Source organism: Acipenser ruthenus, chromosome 32 (assembly GCF_902713425.1).
Source record: "Acipenser ruthenus chromosome 32, fAciRut3.2 maternal haplotype, whole genome shotgun sequence".
NCBI classification, from domain to species: Eukaryota; Metazoa; Chordata; class Actinopteri; order Acipenseriformes; family Acipenseridae; genus Acipenser; species Acipenser ruthenus.
Window position 1 is genome coordinate 537,501 of NC_081220.1, and position 22,500 is coordinate 560,000.

General features: G+C 41.0%; 1 long non-coding RNA gene and 1 gene segment (V, D, J or C); both read left to right on the forward strand.

Annotated features, from left to right (window-relative positions):
• Positions 1-1,255, forward strand: part of LOC117415445 (uncharacterized) — a 1,256-nt gene extending 1 nt beyond the window's left edge. Inside the window, exons 1-5 of the long non-coding RNA XR_009309738.1 lie at positions 1-308; positions 397-538; positions 786-879; positions 972-1,076; positions 1,169-1,255. The exon at positions 1-308 is cut by the window's left edge and continues 1 nt beyond it. This is a non-coding gene — a long non-coding RNA (uncharacterized LOC117415445). The remainder of the gene's footprint in view (positions 309-396; positions 539-785; positions 880-971; positions 1,077-1,168) is intronic.
• Positions 1,256-7,192: 5,937 nt separating this feature from the next.
• Positions 7,193-7,786, forward strand: LOC131703241 (Ig kappa chain V region 120-like). The segment is given in 2 exon segments: positions 7,193-7,270; positions 7,452-7,786. Coding segments are annotated over 2 exon segments (408 nt in total).
• Positions 7,787-22,500: the final 14,714 nt, after the last annotated feature.

Below are 22,500 nucleotides of genomic sequence, written 5' to 3' on the forward strand. Positions count from 1 at the left end.
CACCTCCCCATCTCCACCTTTCTTAATAACAATTTTTATGTTTTATCAATGGGGGTCTCAGCCTCGTCCAGTCGGCCAGGCAGCAAACCCTCAAACCAAGTTAGGTTTGATGCCAAATGAATGTGTATATACAGCATACTTTTCTGTAAAATCGCATACTCCGCATTCTCTACAATAAATATTTGTACTAACTACTGAATCAACATTTCAGTCAGGGATCCACAGGCTGAATTGTTTTTGGAGAACTGCTGGGCAACCTATTCTGCTGACAGGAATAGCTCTCCAAAGTGGGATGTTGTTGTGGACAGGTAAGATGCTGGAATATGATATTGCTGCTACAAAACCTAGGAATTGGAGTTGTGGCTGTTGTGCTCCTGACCTACTTTCTCTTCCTAGCTGTGAGAACTCTGCAGATGAGTACTTGACCATCTTTCACCCAGTCTCCAGCAATGCAAGAGTTCTGTTCCCATCCCATCTGAAGAGGTTTGAAGTGAAAATGTTTTCTTTCACAAGCGGCCGGGATGCACTGAAAGGACAGGTAAAGTGGAGTGTTGGGATGGGGGTCTTGTACCACAATGCATGGTTTGGATTGCTTTGCAAGCAGCAAGTAGTCGCTGTGCTCAAATCTTTAGTGAGTTGGAATGAAAACATATAACTGCACATTTGCAAGAAACACTTACTATGATGCAATATATTTGTTTTTCAATTCAGTAATCCTCATTGGATGATGGTCCTGCCTGATCTATTCAAGCTTGTTTTGTTTGACAAGGTGTGCTGTCTTTCAGATCTACTTCCACTGCAGTGTTGTGATATGTGACTCAAACCGGCCATCAGACAGCCTCTGTAGCAGACGGTGCATTCCAGGGAAACAGAGGCTTGGTAAGAGCTCTGTCTGTTGGGGGGAGGGGGGGACATTTTGCATGCATTTTTGTCCATTTGTTTTGATGGACTCCTCCTAATTCCTCCTGTAGGTTGCAGTGCTGAAGGGATGGATGGTGGTGCAGTAAAGGCATTTGTGTCTTCTGGCCCAATTGAGCTGAAGAGAGATGGATCCCTTCACTTTATGCCTAGAAGCGGTAATATGCATGATGTGAACACAATTGCAGTTCAAGTAAAATATATAACTATCTCTTTATATTCCACTAACTATTTCTTTCTTCTCTTGCAGGCCAATTCAATGTGTGGTCCCATCTGGGAGCTGCAATGGGTGTGTGTTCAGTGGTTGTCTTTGTAGCTGGAGTTGTATATTTTTGGAAAATGCCCCAAAGTGTGTGTTGATAAATAAAAATCTTGCTTGTAAAGACTGTTTGGATTGTGTGGGTTTTTTTTTTTTTTTGCTGGGTGCTTGACTAATTCTACACAGATTATAGATTGGTGTGTGTCAGAATGGCCATGTTAATGGGATTCTCTCCTCTTACTGCATTGAATGCTTTGCTTGTTTCCTGATCAGGCCATTCTCAATATGGTGTGTTACTCAAGGACCCTTCACTAATTCACTGTGTGAACCCGGGGCAAAGACTTTCCTCCTCCTCCATGGAGCTGTAACCCTATTTTTATATTCCTTCTTGCTTTTGATCTGCTGCCTTCAGTATGCAAAGTTTTTAGGGTGAAATTACCATTAAAATTCATCATGTTCTAGCATCACAGGAAGTGTGTAGATTTATATGGGCTGTTTTTTTTTCTGTTATGAATGCAAGTTTTTATTTTGTTCACTGCGGTTTATATGTCTTTTACTGGAAGTGGTCCCTGGTGAGAGCTCCAAGTAAGGGATTAGTTTAGCTTTTCAGTTCTAAATACTGTGTGTACACATGAGTCTTATTTTACTGAGGAACTAGTTAAACAAACCACTACTTGGCAATATGTTCTCCATGTTTGTTTTGACTGTGGTTTACATAGTCTGTTACTGGATAAACTCATTTTACGAAACATGTTCCATAACAAACCGGTACATCCGATGTGGGGAATCTTTAGATCCGCGCACCAGTCTGAACCAGAAGTTCCATTCTTTGAGCTGTTTTGGTAAAACAGGAGAACTAGATATATATCTATATAGAGAGAAAGAGAGCTCGGTATTATTGGAACTGAATTCACTTCACCCGCTGGCAACCCATTGTGTAATGTGTTTATATTATACAGAGGATGCTGAGTTTGATGCAAGACTCGATCAAGCACATTCATATTATTAAACCTGCTCACAGACTCTCCGGCGCCGTCACTCTGAGTGGTCTTTGAAACGGACTGAGTTTGTATTTATATTCATGTTGGGTTAATCAGAGATGACTATCGGCAGCCCGTCTGTAGTACTACCGGAGATTTTAATTGCACAGTTTGTACCGCTCTGTGCAGCGCCGTCCCGTTTGTAACACGGTAAGTGAACTGCATTCTGCTAAACAAAACATCACAACAGCAGCAGCAGCGCCATCTACTGGACAAAACCCAGACATACACGTTGAAACAATGATCCAGTTCAATATCTACAAAGAATGAACAAGAAACTATTAGCGAAGCCCCGAAAAAGAAAATATTCTACAAAACAGTTTAAAATCAAATATTTAATGGTTAATCTAACCATTTTTAGTTACTGTGGAACTACTTCTCTCAGTGGAAGGTGACATAAATAAAAGTTATTAAAATAAAGTTTAAAGTCTTCTTTATTTACCAACAACAACACTCTCCTAGACCCATTTAATAATAGCAATAATACACTCCAGGGTCTGTGTGTTATCATGAGATATATCACCACTTCCTGGGCGGTTGAAGAACTCGACTTCGTCTAGTGCCTCCCAACGCACCCAAGGCGTGGTGATATTACCTCATGATAACACACACACCCTGTCGTGTATTACTGCTTCATTAATGTAGTCATTAGGTTTATATGTCACATTCCTTTGTTGTCACTGTATTGATTTAGATATTCGGGTTGGATCCTCGGAAGCCAGCGGAACTCCAGCGTTTCTCCGACAACCACTGATAACCCCTCCCGTGATGATCAGCGCTGCCATGACAACCCATGACATCACCCGCACAAGTTACAACACGGCGAGTCATTTTTTGTAGCACAGTATTAACGTGTTATTGTTTTCACAAAATAACATCAATAAGATTATCAGATCACCTGCTAGTGTGTACTAAACAAAACCTCAAATATCAGTGAATTGATACAGAGACAAGCCGTGGCACCAGCAAGAGGTTAAAATGAAATTAATGAAAAAATTACAACATGAAACAAAAATACATGTGGGTATATTTTAATCAAAAATCCATGCATCCATAATTCTGATTATTTATCTAAAAAATCTCACAGCTAATTCTTTACAAATGATCAATTTCTATCTCGGAGTGCTAATGTGGTGTTATAGTTTAACATATTAATGGATTTTAGAAATCATCTATGCTAGTCTGCCCCTCAAACAGTTTTAAATATAATTTAGATTTAAATGGCAGGTAGTATATAAATCAATTTCTAAAACAGGTCGCATTTTGTAATTTAAATAGGCCTACGTATGAGCTACCAAAACGTATTTTTGTTTCATGTCGTTATTAATGTATTTACTTATTTCTTTGGTTAAACTTGAATCCAGCCTTACATTTTAACTTCTTGAAGTTACCACAGCGTGTCTATGTATGAATTACTGAAGAGTAATATGAGTGATTTGATTACTCTAGCAGATGAACTGATAATGTAAGGATGTTATTTTGTGAAAACAATACAATATTAAAAAAGAAATACTACAACATTTAATAAACAAATAAATTATACACCAAACTGTAGCACATTTGTTTAGTGTTAATATCATAACAAATATACTTATTATAAATACACACTTCCTTTTATTTGTTGGAAAACGTTCTGGAACTGAAGTAAAGTATTTTTTAAATACAGTGCTATTTGAGTATTTAAAATACGGTTATCTTCAAAATTAAAATGCCAGCAACAGTGTGTTAATTTAACGAAGCGCCTAACGCCGCTCGGAAAGTTCGCATTTTTAAATCCTAACGGTCTCTGCTCAGCTGAGTGGAATGTTCACGAGCCGGTTGCCTAGCAGCGTCTCCCCCTCCTTCTCTGCCCCGCCCTCTCGCCCTCTCTCGTTGCTCCAGCTAGGAGTTCAAATTTAGCTTTGTTATATTAGCGCAACTCTTTACTAACTTTTACAAATTAGCTTATTAGGGGCTTCGTGTTTTTAACATGGTTCAGGTGCAGTCCGGGCAGACTGACTGGAGCATCATTACAGTATACCGCACTGCGCTCAGCTTTGTGTGGCGGCTGATACAGAAAATAATGAACGACTGTTTAAATAAATCACATGTATTGCTTTTAATGCTAAATATGTATCGGGTATTCTAAGTATTATCTGCAATTAATAATTCAGCTATATTCATATTCAGAATGTAATACAGTATTAAGACAGGGTCCAGTATTAGAAATAAATAAACATGCTTAATATTCTGTCTAAATGCATGTTAAATCGTGGAAAGCGCTCTTTGTTTAAAATAACACTGAAGACTTCCATTGTTCGACCAGGCTTACAATTAGATATGTTCTTGTTTTTAAATAGATTTTGTGAAGCGCATATGGGGCGCTATAGAAAATATATATGATTAATTAATTGATTGATTGAATGTTAGCATGAGTTCGGTCTGGCAGGTTTAATTCTTAAAAAGACAACGCCTTTTCGTGATCGTGTTTTAGATTATATTAATCCCTGGTCAAGACAAAGTCTCTCTGGGGTTGGCCGATCATTAGACTGTGGATGTAAGGTCTCCAGTCCCATCGTAGAAGCAAGATAGTTTATTCACAAATAAATACATACACATGTATTTATGTTTCTTTTGTTGGTAAATTAACCCAATACATTATTGCATTCTGTCACGTCATTAGATGAGAAAAGCCCCTTTGTGCCAGTGCGCATTCAGAGGAGACGCGCTGAGAGAATCCGTCTTCTGTGTCACTCAGTACTGCCAGCTTTCCCCCGTTGGTGATATATTGGTCAGCATAGCTGCTTTCCAAGTAATTGACCCGAGACGATTCCCAGCCAGTACAGCTGTGTTTATGCCCACGTTTCAAATAATGAACATTATAAAAGCAAATCGCATTGGTTTATGTTTTCTTTACTTTTAAAGCTGAGAATCAAACACACTTCCGACAACTTCATAGCCCTGCTGGCTACGAACACGTATTGAGTCGGCTGTTTCCCATGACCCTGGTGATACCGAGTGTTTTCCTAGTATCAGCGTCGGCATTACCATGTGTTTGGCATGCTTGCTGTACACTCTAGCATTGCATAACAAGCACGCACTATGCCAGGACTTCGTGGCGCAACGGTAGCACGTCTGACTCCAGATCAGAAGGCTGCATTTTCAAATCACGTCGAGGTCAAAGCCGCGCTTCTTTTAAAAAAAAAAAAAAAATAATCATCATTTTCAGGATATCCTGACTCCCGATTTCCCGGATTTTATGTTTCTATTCCAGGGATTTCTGTATCAGAACCTCCAGCAGACCAACAGAAAAGGGGCTGAAGCTCCGAGCTTTTCCCAGAGCCTAGGCTGGGCACGTCACTGATCTCCCCCTCACTCTGAACTCATTAAAGAGCCAGAGGGACGAGGGGCTGGAGACAGTGCTGTGTATCAGCTGAGACAGTGACTTTACTGAAGAATTACACAAGTGTTAAACACCACACAGCAGTCTAGGGGCTTCAAGGGGAGTCAGAAACAAATAGGACTTATTATTTCATTAATTCCTTAAGAATTGGTATTAAAACGCAACTCAAACAAACAAAACATGCAGTAATTATCAACATTGACCACAAGAGGGAGCCTGTTGTCCATAATATAGTAGCAGTGAATTATTCTCTCTTTGATTTAATCCCCAGCAGTTATTAAAAGCTTTACTGACATACTGATATAAATATTGCTGCATCTTATAATATCAAATAAACACATTAAATACAAATAAAATAACTTTCCCATTGATGCATATTTCACTTGAGGGGCTTGAAGGATGTATTAGGTGGCATATTATTCCTTTAGTTTTTGAACGCAGCTGAAAATGTCTTAAACATCACAGACTGCAGTTCCTAACACTGCCCACAACAGAGAGGAACTACCAGCATCAAAGTGTAAGGACCTCATTTATCACACAGCGGTACTGTGTTAACACGCATTGAGGCTCTGTACCGTGTGCTACTGTGTACACCTGCTGCATTCACCAAGCAGTGAAGAGCAGCCTAACCCGTGGTGAACAATGCGAAGGAAAAGTACCACATGCGGGTCATTGCAATATAATTCATGATGTTAATGGATGGTAAATGTATGCACATTACACCAGAAATACCACGAGGGAGGGATTTGATATTCAAGCCATTATTCACTGAAGGGTGCTAAAATGTTTGGGTCCTCGGCGTGTGTTCAAATACCGTGTTTGTAAAGCAGGCGGTATGTACTGTCACAACATTCAGTAAATAGGGCAGCGCACTGGTGATGCTGTGAGCAGAGCAGGGACCATTCACAAATGAGTTAACTGCCAACCCATCCAATCTTATTTTAGAGATCACCCTAAGGTTAAAGCTTAAGAACATTTATATCATTCTGGTCATTTACCAGCGTTTAGTGAATGAGCCCCTGAGTGTCTCCTAGTGTTACTGAAGCCAGTGAGAACTTCACTGCACTTCAATCATGACAGTGCTGCTGTTTAATAAGCAGTACTGCTGCATTACACTTTAATGAGTGCATTACGGACTGTGCTAATCAGGTTCCAATGCTACTCTTAATAGCTGGGCTCTATTGTATAGTCCCACTGTCCTGGGAGTGTTAATGCCAGGGCAGTTACTAATCTTGCTCTGTCTGAACACACAGTGCAAGTACTGCTTTAAACACACACTCCACACTTGACTCCATTCCAGCTGTGTTGAGTGGAATAAGGTCTCGGCTGATTGGCTCTCCTCATATGCTCCTATTAAAGCTGTTCTTTGTCTAGTCCTTCTGTCCTGGGAGTGTTCATGCTAAACTGCTAATCTTGCTCTGTCAGAACACACAGCACCAAGCCTGTGTTTACACCACTGCTGGGCTACAAGTGGCTGCTGTGCCAAGGAAGACAATTTGCATAGAAAAGACACTTTGCATTGGCAGCACATGCTTCAGTGCTCTGGGAGTGTTTATAGCCCTGTGAGTTTAACACTTCATGATTGAGAGCTGCCCTTCATGGCAACAGAATCCACAACAACAATGACTTTTATCAGCATCTTCATCTGGGCACTTGTCATCTGCACTCAGGGTAAGAATCATTTAGAAAAACACTTTTTTTAAAATATATTTGTGGGACCTTTCTTAATATACAGTATAAGTTTGGAAATTAAACAGGAAAAACCGATAAAGGCTTGACAATTAAAATGTGTTTTTATAATTCAATTCACTTGTGTATTATAATTTTCTATATTATTATTTATTATTTTCAGAATCCAGTGGACAAGTTACTGTGACTCAGACTCCAGCAGTGAAATCTGTTCTCCCAGGAGACACAGTCACTCTGAGCTGTAAAACCAGCACCGCAGTGGCCACTGCTAGTAATTACCACTACCTAGCCTGGTACCAACAGAAACCTGGAGAAGCTCCCAAACTCCTGATCTATAGGGCAACTACCCTTCAGTCTGGGATCCCAACTCGTTTCAGTGGCAGTGGATCTGGGACTGACTTCACTCTGACCATCAGTGGAGTCCAGGCTGAAGATGCAGGAGATTATTACTGTCAGAGTTACCACTACCTCAGCAGTAGAGCTGTGTTCACACAGTGATACACACCCGTACAAAAACCTCCCTCAGCTGGACTGCACAGCGACTGCACTGCTGCAGCTGGGACCTACTGCAGGTGCTGAGGGTGAAGGCAATGAAATGGGACACGGCCTGTGGAGGAGCTCAACTGCACACAAACACACTGAGCTCAATAACAAGGGCTCAAAATAAAAGACAAGATCAATCTGGTAAATATCTTGATTATTCATGTATTCCAATACATTGCAGAGGCTGAAGGGCTGTCATTGGATTTATATTTATTAATTTAGTTTCAAATGAAAATGAAAATATATTTCTTGATTTATCTACAGTAAGGAAAAGATAAAGGTGAACATTGTTAATCTTCTGTTACTTAAATACAAACTGAAAATAAACTAAATGAGAAACTTTACTCCTCTTAAAGGAAATAAATAAAAATATACATGCATACATACATACATACATAGCATATTACAATCAAACATATTTCTATTGTGTTACAAGTTTTAAAGCAATCTATGGTTTTAAACACATATTAACATATTTCAATATTAATATACAATAATTGTTCTATTTATTTACATATCTTCAAAGCAATTTAATATTTTTCTAATTGAAACGATAAAATAAATAAATATAGTGAAATAAATATGAATAAAAATCTATTTATATAAAGTGTATCAGTAATGCTACAAAATTTAAACCTCGCGCTGAAAGTTCAAGCATTTCATTCATTTGTATTTGGTGTGTTGATGCTCAGAAAAGTGTTGATAGTGTGAAAACATGGAGTACGCACACAAACACATTGTTAATTCACCATTGTGCAATTTAAAGAACTATATTAAGGGTGGGGTTTGTTTCTTGTTTCAATTTGCAGATCGTTGATGGTTAGATAATTCATTGTAAATTTCACTTCATTAAGTGTATGTTTGTGGTAATGAGCTGGCTGTTTAACAATACCTGTATCTAATCATCTTCATCAATTGATTAATAACTATTAAGGTTTGTTTGGGTTACAAATTGTAACTTATTTGCCAATCATTGATGTTGGGATATCTGATTGAAAACTTTACTTGATGAAGTGTATGTCTGTGATAATGAATTGTCTGCTTAACAAACCTGTGTTTAATCATGTTCACTAATTGGTAATAACGATATTAAGGGCTGGGTTTGCTTTGTTTCTTTTAAACAGTGAGGACGGCTCTTTTGAGTCGAAACACGCCTGTTGTTTGAAGTGTTGGTCTCTGTTTTTAAATAAATGTATAATGTTTGAAATATCACAATGGTGAATTAACCAGTTTTCTTTTCCTGCTATAAAGTGTAGCATTGACAGGGACACCCCCAAATGTTTAGCTGTGGAAGCTGCTGTATGTGCAAGGACTTGGCACTATCAGTGTGAAGCTCTGTGTGGAATGCATGCTTTCACAGGCTGATACAACCAATGCATTGCATTGAAAGAGGAAGAAACCATTCTGACTTCATTGTCAACCATACAGGACATTGTCAGTCAACGAGCAGACTCGGGTAACAGAGTGATATACTGTAAGCAAGGAGCGAGTCAAGTCTTGTGAGGCTTTTGTCTGCTCCTTGTCTGGTAAAGCAGGAGCTGATGTTGAATGGGGTTACAGATTGATCTGCACCAGAAAATGATGCATGCAGCTCTCCGACATCCCCTGCCTGCGCGCACTGCTGTGTTTTGTGTTGTGTGTTGTTTTCAGAGCGGTCGTTGTTTATATTTGTATTTATTTCTAATGATTGCAATGTTAAATCAATCATTTTTCACAGGTATTTATTGCACCGCGCACTTTAGTGTGCTTCTGGTGCTGAACGTTTCCTGCTGTGTATTAATCTGCTGCTAACATTCCATTTCTTTTTATCTGCAATAAAATAAAAGATTATTTTTTAATTGGAAGAGGCCGTGTTTCTGATCCCATCCTTGATTTGCTTTCAGAATAAAATAACCTGTAACTGTTTTACTTGTCCAGTGTCTTACACACTAATCTGGTGTAGATCGACTCCAAATGTGATTATGTATTTAAATTCTGTGTAAGCCCTGCCTAGCGGGTGTTACATTTACATAAAAGGACTCTATAGAGTCCTAATGCAAAAAGAAAGAGCAAAAAGCAAGTTGTGAAAGGGGAGGAGGGTGTCAGTAAATATCCAGAGTGCTCTGAGGTTTAAACACAAAACACACAGCTGATAGGAAAGAGGAAACACTCTCTGAGCCTCCAGCTCAATACAGCAAATCACGGAATAAAGAGATTCAGTGACAGCTAACACAGGAGCTGCTCTGTGTTCAAGTGAATAAAGTGCACTCATTAATGTGACCTCTGATAGACACAGTGCAGATATTAATACTGACCACAAGAGGGAGCCAGAGCACCACTGCTGTCATTAATGTAATAACAGTATAGTAATAAGACAATTGAAATAGGCAGCAGTTACATCCCCAGTCAGCCCAGTTCTCCCATTGTTAACACAAGGCTCCTCACACCCAGTCATCTAATCACTACAGTGTGGTCTGTGTCTGAAGGAAGGAGCTGCTCACTGTGATGCATGCTGGGAAACACTGACTCTAATATCTCAACATCTGCAACTTCCACCCCTGCCAGTGAATATTAAAGAATGTTAAAATGTCCCTTTAGCAGGCCAGCATTTTAAACACAATGATTCTCCCCTTGCTCTCCTCTCTGAGAGTTGCTGTAAGCTGTCTGTCCCACACCCCAGTTATTCCTGCAGACTCACATCAGTGTGTGTCAGCATAGAGGTTACAGCATGTCATTCCACCAGCATGGGAAGGGATTTCTGTTGCAATTCCACAGCCCAGCAGCACAGACTGCACTACACTCTGTGACCACAAGAGGGAGAGAGTAATTCCACAGCCCAGCAGCACAGACTGCACTACACTCTGTGACCACAAGAGGGAGAGAGAGTAATTCCACAGCCCAGCAGCACAACTGCACTACACTCTGTGACCACAAGAGGGAGAGAGAGGAATAAAATTACTGCCTCTTAGATCCTCAACTTAACATGAAACTCCTTTAGGTTTACACTTGAAACAAAGTAAATCCAGCAGCACCAGAGCTGTTTTAAATGCATGTGTGTGTGTGTGTGTGTGTGGTGTCTGTGTGTGTGTGTGTGTGTGTGTGCGTGTATGTGTGTGTGTGTGACTGTGTGTGTGTGTGTGCATGCGTAGGTTTGTGTTTGTGTGTGTGTGCGTGTGCATGTGTGCGTGTGTGTCAGTGAGTGTGTGTGTCTGTCTGTGTGTGTGTCAGTGTGTGTGTGCGTGTGTGTCATTGAGTGTGTGTGTGTCAGAGAGTCTGTGTGTGCGTGTGTGCGTGCGTATGTGTGTTTGTGTGTGTGTGCGTGCATGTGTGTGCGAGTGCGTGGGCGTGTGTGTGCATGTGTGTGTGTGTGTGTGTGTGTGTGTGTCTGTGTGTGTTTGTGTGCGTGTGTGTGTGTCTGTCTGTCTGTGTGTGTGTGTGTGTTTTTGTGTCTGTCTATGTGTGTGTGTGTGTGTTTTTGTGTTTGTATGTGTGTGTGTTTGTGTCAGTGTGTGTGTCAGTGTGTGCATGTGTCCATGTGAGAGTGGTGTGTGTGTCAGTGTGTGTATGTGTGTGTGTGTGCGTGCGTGTGTGTGTGTGTTTTTTTCTGTGTGTGGTTGTTTTTTTCTGTGTGTGTGTCTGTCTGTCTGTCTCTCTGTGTGTGTGTGAGTGTGTGTGTCTGTCTGTGTGTGTTTGTGTGTATGCGTGTGTGTGTCTGTGTGTGTGCGTGTCTGTCTGTGTGTGTCAGTGAGTATGTGTGTGTGTGTCAGTGAGTGTGTGTGCGTGTGCGTGAGTGTGTGTGTGTCTGTCTGTGTGTGTATGTGTGTGGTGTCTGTGTGTGTGTCCACGTGTGTGCATGTGTGTGTGTGTCAGTGAGTGTGTGTGTGTGCATGTGGTTTGTGCTTGTGTGTGTGTGCGTGTGGTGTGTTTTTTGTGTGTGTGTGTGTGTGTGTCTGTGTGTGTGTCTGTCTGTCTGTCTGTCTGTCTGCCTGTGTGTGTGTCTGTCTGTGTGTGTGTGTGTTTGAGTGTGTGTGTGTGTCAGTGTGTCTGTCTGTGTGTGTGCATGCTTGCGTGAGTGTGTGTGTGCATGTGTGTCTGTGTGTGTGAGTGTTTGTGTGTGTCTGTCTGTGTGTGTGTGTCTGTCTTTGTGTGTGTGTGTGTCTGACTGTGCGTGTGTGTGTGTGTCAGTGTGTGTGTGCGTGTGTGTCAGTGAGTGTGTGTGTGTGTCAGTGAGTGTGTGTGTGCGTGCGTGCGTGCGTATGTGTGTTTGTGTGTGTGTGTGTGTGCGTTTGTGCATGTGTTGGTATGTGCATATGCCTGCGTGCCTGAATGCGTGTATGTGTTGTGTGTGTGTGTTTTTGTGTGTTGGGGGAGGGGCGGTCTGGTAATTTATTTAATTACTTTTTATAGTTCATTTCATAAGTAAATGAAATATAAAAACAACTGAAATAAATTCCCAGATTGCAAACGGTATAATATTTTGCGTACCAGTACAATAATAAAAAAACAAAAACCCAGTGATGTTGTATCTCTCATATACGTCATTCTCGAGTCTTTTCTTTTTTTATATATATATATATTTAGTAGTCACCAATTAGTTTGTTGTTGTTGTTTTTCTCCCCAATTTAATAGTGTCCAATTATTTTTAGGCTCAGCTCACCGCTCCTGCGTTGACTTGGGAGTGGTGAAGATGAACTCACGCTGTCCTCTGAAGCGTGTGCCATTAGCAGCCCGCTTCTTTACACACTGCAGACATAAGAACATAAGACTCACCGTGCAGCCACCCAGAGCTACAGCATCGGAGGACAACGCAGCGCTGGGTAGCTTACAGGCAAGCCAGCAGGTGCCCGGCCAGACCACAGGGGGTCACTGGTGCGCGGTGAGCCGAGGACACCCTGGCCGACCTAACCCTCCCTCCCGCCAGGCAGCGCTCGGCCAATTGTGCGCAGCCCCCTTGGCAGCTCCAGTCCTCGGTCAGCAAATTAATAGCCTGGACTCCAGACTATTGGGCCATCCTGCACTCTATGCGAGGGCTTTTACTGGATGCGCCACTCGGGAGCCCTTTCTCGAGCCTTTTCACGTTTTCCACAGTGTGTCTGTCCTCCTTCCCGGAGTCGGCGATGGTTACACAGCACAATGTAAATTTCTATCTGGCCTTCTCTGCCTTGTTCTTGTAGATTGATAGTGGCAGTGTCACCCACAGCAGCACGTGTTGAATAACTCAATTCTTGTTTGAATTTGCTCTTACATGCTACTGTAATCACTGTATCCTAAATTTGTCTTATTGTTCAACTGCTTTGAAATGCATCTCTACTGCATTTTATTTTGCCCTTTGTATGGCACTTAATCATTTAGAAATTGCACTTAACGGTATTGTGATATTCTGTAACAATTTGGATAAGGGAATCTGCTAAGAAAATAAATTAATACATAATAAATACATCTGCTGCACAGTCGTGTCGGACATGATGCTAACTCTTGCCTTGCTTGCTGAGAGCAATGATAAAGGTAATGTTCCAGACACTAAAACATAGTGCTGCCCTGAGTGCCAGTGAGAGCTCTTCAGTAACACTAGAAGGAACAGTTTGGACTCCAGACACAGTGTCTTCTACTGTTCCTGAAGGCTTTCTGATGGAGTGTTTCACATTGTGGATGAACTACCTACAGCATCGCAAGAGCCACTCAACACAGAACCAAACAAGGACTGGCAATCTCTACTACAGGCTTAGTGTCTTCTAGTGTTACTGAAGCCAGTGAGAACTTCACTGCACTTCAATCATGACGGTGCTGCTGTTTAATAAGCAGTACTGCTGCATTACACTTTAATGAGTTCATTAAGGACTGTGCTAATCAGGTTCCAATGCTACTCTTAATAGCTGAGCTCTATTGTATAGTCCCACTGTCCTGGGAGTGTTAATGCCAGGGCAGTTACTAATCTTGCTCTGTCTGAACACACAGTGCAAGTACTGCTTTAAACACACACTCCACACTTGACTCCATTCCAGCTGTGTTGAGTGGAATAAGGGCTCGGCTGATTGGCTCTCCTCATATGCTCCTATTAAAGCTGTTCTTTGTCTAGTCCTGCTGTCCTGGGAGTGTTCATGCTAAACTGCTAATCTTGCTCTGTCAGAACACACAGCACCAAGCCTGTGTTTACACCACTGCTGGGCTACAAGTGGCTGCTGTGCCAAGGAAGACAATTTGCATTGGCAGCACATGCTTCAGTGCTCTGGGAGTGTTTATAGCCCTGTGAGTTTAACACTTCATGATTGAGAGCTGCCCTTCATGGCAACAGAATCCAAAACAACAATTACTTTTATCAGCATCTTCATCTGGGCACTTGTCATCTGCACTCAGGGTAAGAATCATTTAGAAAAAACACTTTTAAAAAAAATCTATTTGTGGGACAATTCTTAATATATAAATATTAAAAGTAAAACAGGCAAACTGAATAGAATCAAATGAAAAATTCTTAATGTAATCTGTTTTTATCATTTAATTCACTAATTTATTCTAATTTTCTATATAATTATTTATTATTTTCAGAATCCAGTGGACAGTATACTGTGACTCAGACTCCAGCAGTGAAATCTGTTCTCCCAGGAGACACAGTCGCTCTGAGCTGTAAAGTCAGCAGTGCAGTGTACAGCAACTACATAGCCTGGTACCAACAGAAACCTGGAGAAGCTCCCAAACTCCTGATCTATGCTGCAAGTACCCTTCAGTCTGGGATCCCAACTCGTTTCAGTGGCAGTGGATCTGGGACTGACTTCACTCTGACCATCAGTGGAGTCCAGGCTGAAGATGAAGGAGATTACTACTGTCAGAGTGTACACATGCCCAGCAGTAGTGTTGTGTTCACACAGTGATACACACCCGTACAAAAACCTCCCTCAGCAGGACTGCAGGTGAACATTGTTCATTTCCTGATAATTAAATACAAGCTGAAAATAAAGTAAACCAAACATTTTACTTCTCTTTTAATATATATATATATATAAATTGCATATTTAACTTCAAATTGTATTATTTACTTTTTTCATTTTACTCTTTTAATGATTCCACTTCATCAGCAACACATTCTATATACAAACAGAATGATGTTTATTTTTTTTAAAAAAATTGAACTGTATGCATATTGAGATTGATTTATTTATGATCCACTGGACAACATATTAAAAAAGAAGACCAGCAAACAGCAAAGCCCAGTATTGCAGTGATGTGTAGTTACACTGTCTGACTCTGTGGAGTCCATCTGGATATTTTTCATTGTGTCAATTTGATGTGTTTTAATGGATTTTCAAAACTAATATTAATACATAAATGAATAACATCGAATTATAACAAATTGTTAAGATGAAAATCAAGACACAAATTACTGTTAATTACAATGAACAAACCATGTCTTCTTTTGAAAGATAATTTTACACGTTATTCTTAATTCCTGAAAAAAAATGTTAATGCTATATTGATATACCTCAGATTATAACTTATTATAATAAATAAATAATGTATCTAAATTGAAATAAAAATAAATAAATGAGGAATTCATATATTTGAGAGTGAATTCTTATTTTTATTAAGGAGCAGCACATCAGTGTTATTGAAGGCAGTTTATTCTTCATTGTCTTGCCTCCTGTGTCATCCTTGTTACCCACCTGGTCTCCTTCACTCCTTATGTGTGCAGCAGCTCCCTGGCACACATGTCTCAACACTTATGGGCCAGTTCATTCTGAACAGGCAGATTTCTAATGCCCCGCCTAGAGAGCAGGAAAGCACTGAGAGGCTAAACATAAAACTACAGGAAGGATAATCTAACTGTACTGTGAGTCACCCAACCCTATCAAGTCCCACCTGTGTTCACAGCTCAGATCTCATAGAACTGTCTGTGACACTTATTGAAACAGAAGTGCAGCGCTTAGAACACATATACAAATAGAACTAATCCACTCTTCTATTAAACTGTGAACTTAGTGTTTGATTGAATCCCTCTCTGTGTTTGTATAGCCTGAAAACAGGCATCAGTGCCCTGCCAAACTGCACACACAGCCATCATTCACACTGACCACAAGAGGGAGCCAGAGCACCACTGCTGTCCATAATGTAATAACACAGTAATAAGACAATTGAAATAGGCAATTATACATGTTGAACTGCACAAAATAATGAACAGTGTCTGGTCCTCAAATGTAAGGAAACAATTGACACCACTCCTATTCTACCCTCTACTAGAACCCCAAACATGACGTGCCTGACATAACCAGGTCCAGTAACTGACGTAACCACTGTGAAAAATGCATGGATGTGAACACAGCGCAAGCTGAAGCGCTCACACAGTGAAGTGTCTGCAGCGTTTGTAATGTTTTCTTGAAAGGCATATACTCCCCGGGGATTCACAGGTACTGGGGCATCAATCCTTTTGAGAACAGATGAAGCAATTCACCACGTTACATGCTTTTGTGTCGGCCACTTCCAGCCCACTTTGCATGGATGCAAAACACTGAGGAGCTCCTCTGGCAGGGCCGGTATGGTTTTTTCAGCTATGCCAGGGGGACACTTGCCTTCATACATAACAATGCAGTACTCATTTACTGCCAGTTCAATGCTTTTGAATGGATACTTTGTCATAGCTGTTGCTTGATCCACAATGCCAAACACACTGACCACTTTCCAGTCAGGCTGGATTCCTTCCACAAATGGCCCTACTGTGCTGAGCTCAAGTTCAGTGTTGCTAAGCGTTCTAGCATAGTGAATGCTGTGCGTGTTTGGGGATTTCTTTGGACAGTTCTGTTCCTACCTGTTTGTCCATTCATCTTGTGCCTTCTTTACCACATGCTTTGTAATATAAATGATGCTCACATTTGGACATGCTTCTTTTGCCACCTTAGCAAATTCTTCTGCTGTGTTGATAACAGCATGCTTTTGCAGAGTGCGCCTCCAAACTGCATGCTTTACTTTACCTGCAACTCCAGCAACTGGCCCTTTGCCGTGTGCTGTGGCAAAAAACCTCCAGTCAGCTCGATGCAGACTACAGTGTACATTGCTCAGCATGGTAAGGGTGGACAAGATGAATCTGTTTTTAAATTGGCTCGCATCACCATCAGAAAAGATGTGCAAGTTAGAGATGTTGACTGAAGTTGAGGCTTCATCAAGAATAGCCCGATTGTAGCAAACAACTGCAAATGTGTCATGTTGCCATTCATCATGGAGCACAACATAAGAAGTACTAACAGACTGAGCTGTGAGAACTGCTGGAAACAGAGGCACTCCTTCTGTGATCCAGGGAGCTCACATTATTTCAGCTTGCTGCTTTATAGGGAAGTGTTCTGAGAAATCTTCCTGAAGTATAGCTTCACATTCATTTCAATTCATCTTCAGTGTCTTGATTTGGTGAAGTTGCACCTTGGTAATAAAACTGTGGCTCTGCAGAATGGTCCGCTGGGTTTGAGCTCCTCCTTGGCATTGTGTAATGTTGACTCAAGCACTTCCTTTTTATTGTTAGCCATCTATTGGTAGTAGTGTACAATTGTATCTTCATTATCATTGCCTTGTATTACCTGATTGATAGAACTAGCAAGGTCTTGGCATGTGTCACACTGGCCAAGGCAGCATTTCATCTGACAGTTGCAAAGTGACCCAATGACCAGGAGATTTCCATTGGGGATATTTTGGCAAACCTTTTTCAAACCATCTAGTAGCATCTCTGTGTTGTCATGGTAACGACAGACAGACAGGTTGAACGTGCACAGGGCGCAATGCTGCAGACTTTTTTTGATGTTCTGATTTTTCCATCAGGATATTCATTCTTGAAGAGGCGGTGAGCTTCATGAACCGTCATCAGGAGCACTTTTTTGTGCATTCTTTTTTTTGTGCCTCCTCTCTTCTGATAGTGATGCAGTCTTTTCATCCAGGCAGCTGACGGGACACACAATCAATCTCATAGAATGCACAAACCTGACATTCTGTTTCACTAACTTCAGCTCTTTGTGTGGAAGCGTGCTTATCTACCAGAGCCAAACCAAATTGAGTTGCCAGTTTCTTTCCCACGACACTTTTCTTCCTGGGGCTCTTTGGAAGTGCCCGGTTTACTCCACTTACTGCCTTCCCTAGTGACTGAGCTGAAAAGAGAACTTTTGACGGTGAGTTTGTCAAATGATTCTCATTAAGTTGTGGTTCTGGTTCATGTTATTTTGAAAGATTTCTCCTATACTTTCTCATTGTTTCTTTGCTCTTTTCTGTTTCCCTTTTCTTCCTCCCTACACTCAACTTGCATGCTTTCTGCTGCTCTCTGTTCCTCTGTTTCATCCCTACTCTTTTCTCTTCTCACATCCTTGCATGATATGCACGCATTCTTTCTGCTGCAGGTATTGGAAGCATTTTCTAACTTTAATCTAGATAAAAGAAAAACAGGGCTGATTCAGCCAATTAAAACACAGAATTCAATACATCTTTTAGAGGATTTTTTCATGTTCTTTACTTTTTTAAATATTCACAGTAAGTTGAGACAGCTCAGCATCTTATGGTATTCTTTAGCAGCACAGACTGCACTGCACTGTGTGACCACAAGAGGGAGAGAGAAAGTAATAATATGATGCTCTTTAATCCAGAGCAGTGGTTCTTAACCTGGGGTGCAAAATCAAAATGTTTGCTTCTTCAATGTATTTGATTTCACAAAGTTTATGATGGATCTGTTAACCTACAGCTCTGATTTTAATATTTTACAATTAATAATTATTTATACTGTGTAACAAAGCTACTTAATCACAGCTGTGGCTAAGATGAATTGTTTGAGAGAAGGGAGAAGAGAGAGAAATAGCTGTGTTTGTACAAACTCAACACAAAGAAAACTATAAGCTATGTTTTTTTCCATTTGGCTTGCAAGATAAAACTTTTTTTAGTTGTTTTTTTTCCTGAATGGCAAGGAAACTGCATCAGCTGAAAATGAGTTTAATCTTAAGAGCACTGCTTGGGTAGAAGTGGCTGCTGTGCCAAGGAAGACAATTTGCATAGAAAAGACACTTTGCATTGGCAGCACATGCTTCAGTGCTCTGGGAGTGTTTATAGCCCTGTGAGTTTAACACTTCATGATTGAGAGCTGCCCTTCATGGCAACAGAATCCACAACAACAATGACTTTTATCAGCATCTTCATCTGGGCACTTGTCATCTGCACTCAGGGTAAGAATCATTTAGAAAAACATGTTTAAAGAAATATCTGTTTCTGGGACAATTCTTAATACAAAGTAAAACAGGGAAATTAAAAAGAAGAAATGAAAACGTGCTGAAATGTAATGCATTTTCATTATTTAATTCACTAATTTATTCTAATTTTCTATATTATTATTTATTATTTTCAGAATCCAGTGGACAGTATACTGTGACTCAGACTCCAGCAGTGAAATCTGTTCTCCCAGGAGACACAGTCGCTCTGAGCTGTAAAGTCAGCAGTGCAGTGTATAATAATGACCACCTAGCCTGGTACCAACAGAAACCTGGAGGAGAACCCAAACTCCTGATCTACTTGGCAAGTACCCTTGAGTCTGGGATCCCAACTCGTTTCAGTGGCAGTGGATCTGGGACTGACTTCACTCTGACTATCAGTGGAGTCCAGGCTGAAGATGCAGGAGATTACTACTGTCAGAGTTTACACTACCCCAGCAGTAGAAATGTGTTCACACAGTGCTACACACCCATACAAAAACCTCCCTCAGCTGGACTGCACAGCGACTGCACTGCTGCAGCTGGGACCTACTGCAGGTGCTGAGGGTGAAGGCAATGAAACGTGACACGGCCTGTGGAGGAGCTCAACTGCACACAAACACACTGAGCTCAATAACAAGGGCTCAAAATAAAAGACAAGATCAATCTGATAAATATCTTGATTATTCATGTATTCTAATACATTGTAGAGGCTGAAGGGCTGTCATTGGATTTATATTTCATAATTTAGTTTCAAATGAAAATGAAAATATAATTCTTGATTTATCTACAGTAAGGAAAAGATAAATGTGAACATTGTTAATTTTCTGATACTTAAATACAAACTGAAAATAAGCTAAATCAGACACTTTACTCCTCTTAAAGGAAATAAATAAATATATACATGCATACATACATACATACATACATAGCATATTACAATCCAACATATTTCTATTGCATTTTAAAGCAATCTATGTTTTAAAACACATATTAACGTATTTCAATATTAATATACAAGATTTTTTTTTTATTTCTTTACATGTCTTCAAAGCAATTTAATATATTTCTAATTGAATCTATAAAATAAATAAATACAGTGAAATAAATATAAAAAATAGATATTTCTATAAAGTGTATCAGTAATGCTACAAAATTTAAACCTCACGCTGAAAGTTCAAGCATTTCATTCATTTGTATTTGGTGCGTTGATGCTCAGAAAAGTGTTGATAGTGTGAAAACATGGAGTACGCACACAAACACATTGTTAATTCACCATTGTGCAATTTAAAGAACTATATTAAGGGTGGGGTTTGTTTCTTGTTTCAATTTGCAGATCGTTGATGGTTAGATAATTCATTGTAAATTTCACTTCATTAAGTGTATGTTTGTGGTAATGAGCTGGCTGTTTAACAATACCTGTATCTAATCATCTTCATCAATTGATTAATAACTATTAAGGTTTGTTTGGGTTACAAATTGTAACTTATTTGCGAATCATTGATGTTGGGATATCTGATTGAAAACTTTACTTGGTGAAGTGTATGTCTGTGATAATGAATTGTCTGCTTAACAAACCTGTGTTTAATCATGGTCACTAATTGGTAATAACGATATTAAGGGCTGGGTTTGCTTTGTTTCTTTTAAACACTGAGGACGGCTCTTTTGAGTCGAAACACGTCTGTTGTTTGAAGTTTTGGTCCCTGTTTTTAAATAAATGTAGAATGGTTAATTAACCAGTTTTGTTTTCATGCTATAAAGTGTAGCATTGACAGGAACACACCCAGATGTTTAGCTGTGGAAGCTGCTGTATGTGCAAGGACTTGGCACTATCAGTGTGAAGCTCTGTGTGGAATGCATGCTTTCACAGGCTGATACAACCAATGCATCGCATTGAAAGAGGAAGAAACCATTCTGACTTCATTGTCAACCATACAGGACATTGTCAGTCAACGAGCAGACTGGGGTAACAGAGTGATATACTGTAAGCAAGGAGCTAGTCAAGTCTTGTGAGGCTTTTGTCTGCTCCTTGTCTGGTAAAGCAGGAGATGATGTTGAATGGGGTTACAGATTGATCTGCAGCAGAAAATGATGCATGCAGCTCTCCCACATCCCCTGCCTGCGCGCACTGCTGTGTTTTGTGTTGTGTGTTGTTTTCAGAGCGGTCGTTGTTTATATTTGTATTTATTTCTAATGATTGCAATGTTAAATCAATCATTTTTCACAGGTATTTATTGCACCGCGCACTTTAGTGTGCTTCTGGTGCTGAACGTTTCCTGCTGTGTATTAATCTGCTGCTAACATTCCAATTCTTTTTATCTGCAATAAAATAAAAGATTATTTTTTAATTGGAAGAGGCCGTGTTTCTGATCACCAACTCACTTAAGTGTGCCCGAGCTGCCTCTCTCTCCTCTGTTCTAATTCTCCTCGACATCGCTGCTTCCTTTGACACTGTTGATCACTCAATTCTACTACCATCTCTTGTTGACCTGGGGATCTCTGGCACTGCTCTGGCCTGGTTCTCCTCCTACCTCTCCAACCGCACTTACCAGGTAACCTGGCGTGGAGCAACCTCCACACCTCGCCCTCTCTTAACTGGAGTCCCCCAAGGGTCAGTCTTGGGTCCTCTCCTGTTCTCTCTCTACACCCGCTCCCTGGGCCCCCTCATCGCATCCTATAGTTTCTCATACCATTTCTATGCTGATGATGCTCAGATTTTCCTCTCCTTCCCCACCTCTGACTCCACCATCTCCTCCTGTATCTCTACCTGTCTGTCTGCTATTTTCTCCTGGATGCACTCGCATCACCTCAAACTCAACCTCTCTAAATCTGTCCTCCTTTTCTTTCCCTCCTCCTCCCCCTCCTCTGATCTCTCTATCTCTGTTCCTCTGGAATCTACCACACTCTCTCCCTCTTCCTCCGCTAAGAACCTTGGAGTCACCCTGGACCCCTGCCTCTCTTATTCCCAGCACATCTCCACTCAGGCACGCACTTGCCGATTCTTCCTGAGCAACATCCGAAGAATCCGACCCTTCCTCACCAACTATGCTACCCAGCTCCTGGTCCAGGCCATGGTACTCTCCCGCCTAGACTACTGCAACTCCCTCCTGGCTGGTCTCCCTGCGTCCGCCACCCGTCCGCTCCAGCTCATCCAGAACTCTGCTGCCCACCTGGTGTTCTCTCTGCCTCGCTTCGCCCACGCTACTCCACTACTCCGCTCGCTCCACTGGCTCCCGATCACCGCTCGCATCCAGTTCAAGACTCTTGTACTAGCCTACAGATGCCATGACCAGACTGCACCCAGCTACCTCCAGACCCTCATCTCTCCCTACACCCCCACTCGACCTCTCCGCTCCGCCTGCACTAGAAGACTGGCTCTACCTCCGCTATGCTCCCCTGCCTCCAGAGCCCGCTCCTTCTCCACCCTTGCTCCGCAGTGGTGGAATGACCTTCCTACAGATGTCAGGACTGCCCAGTCCCTGACCACCTTCCGGC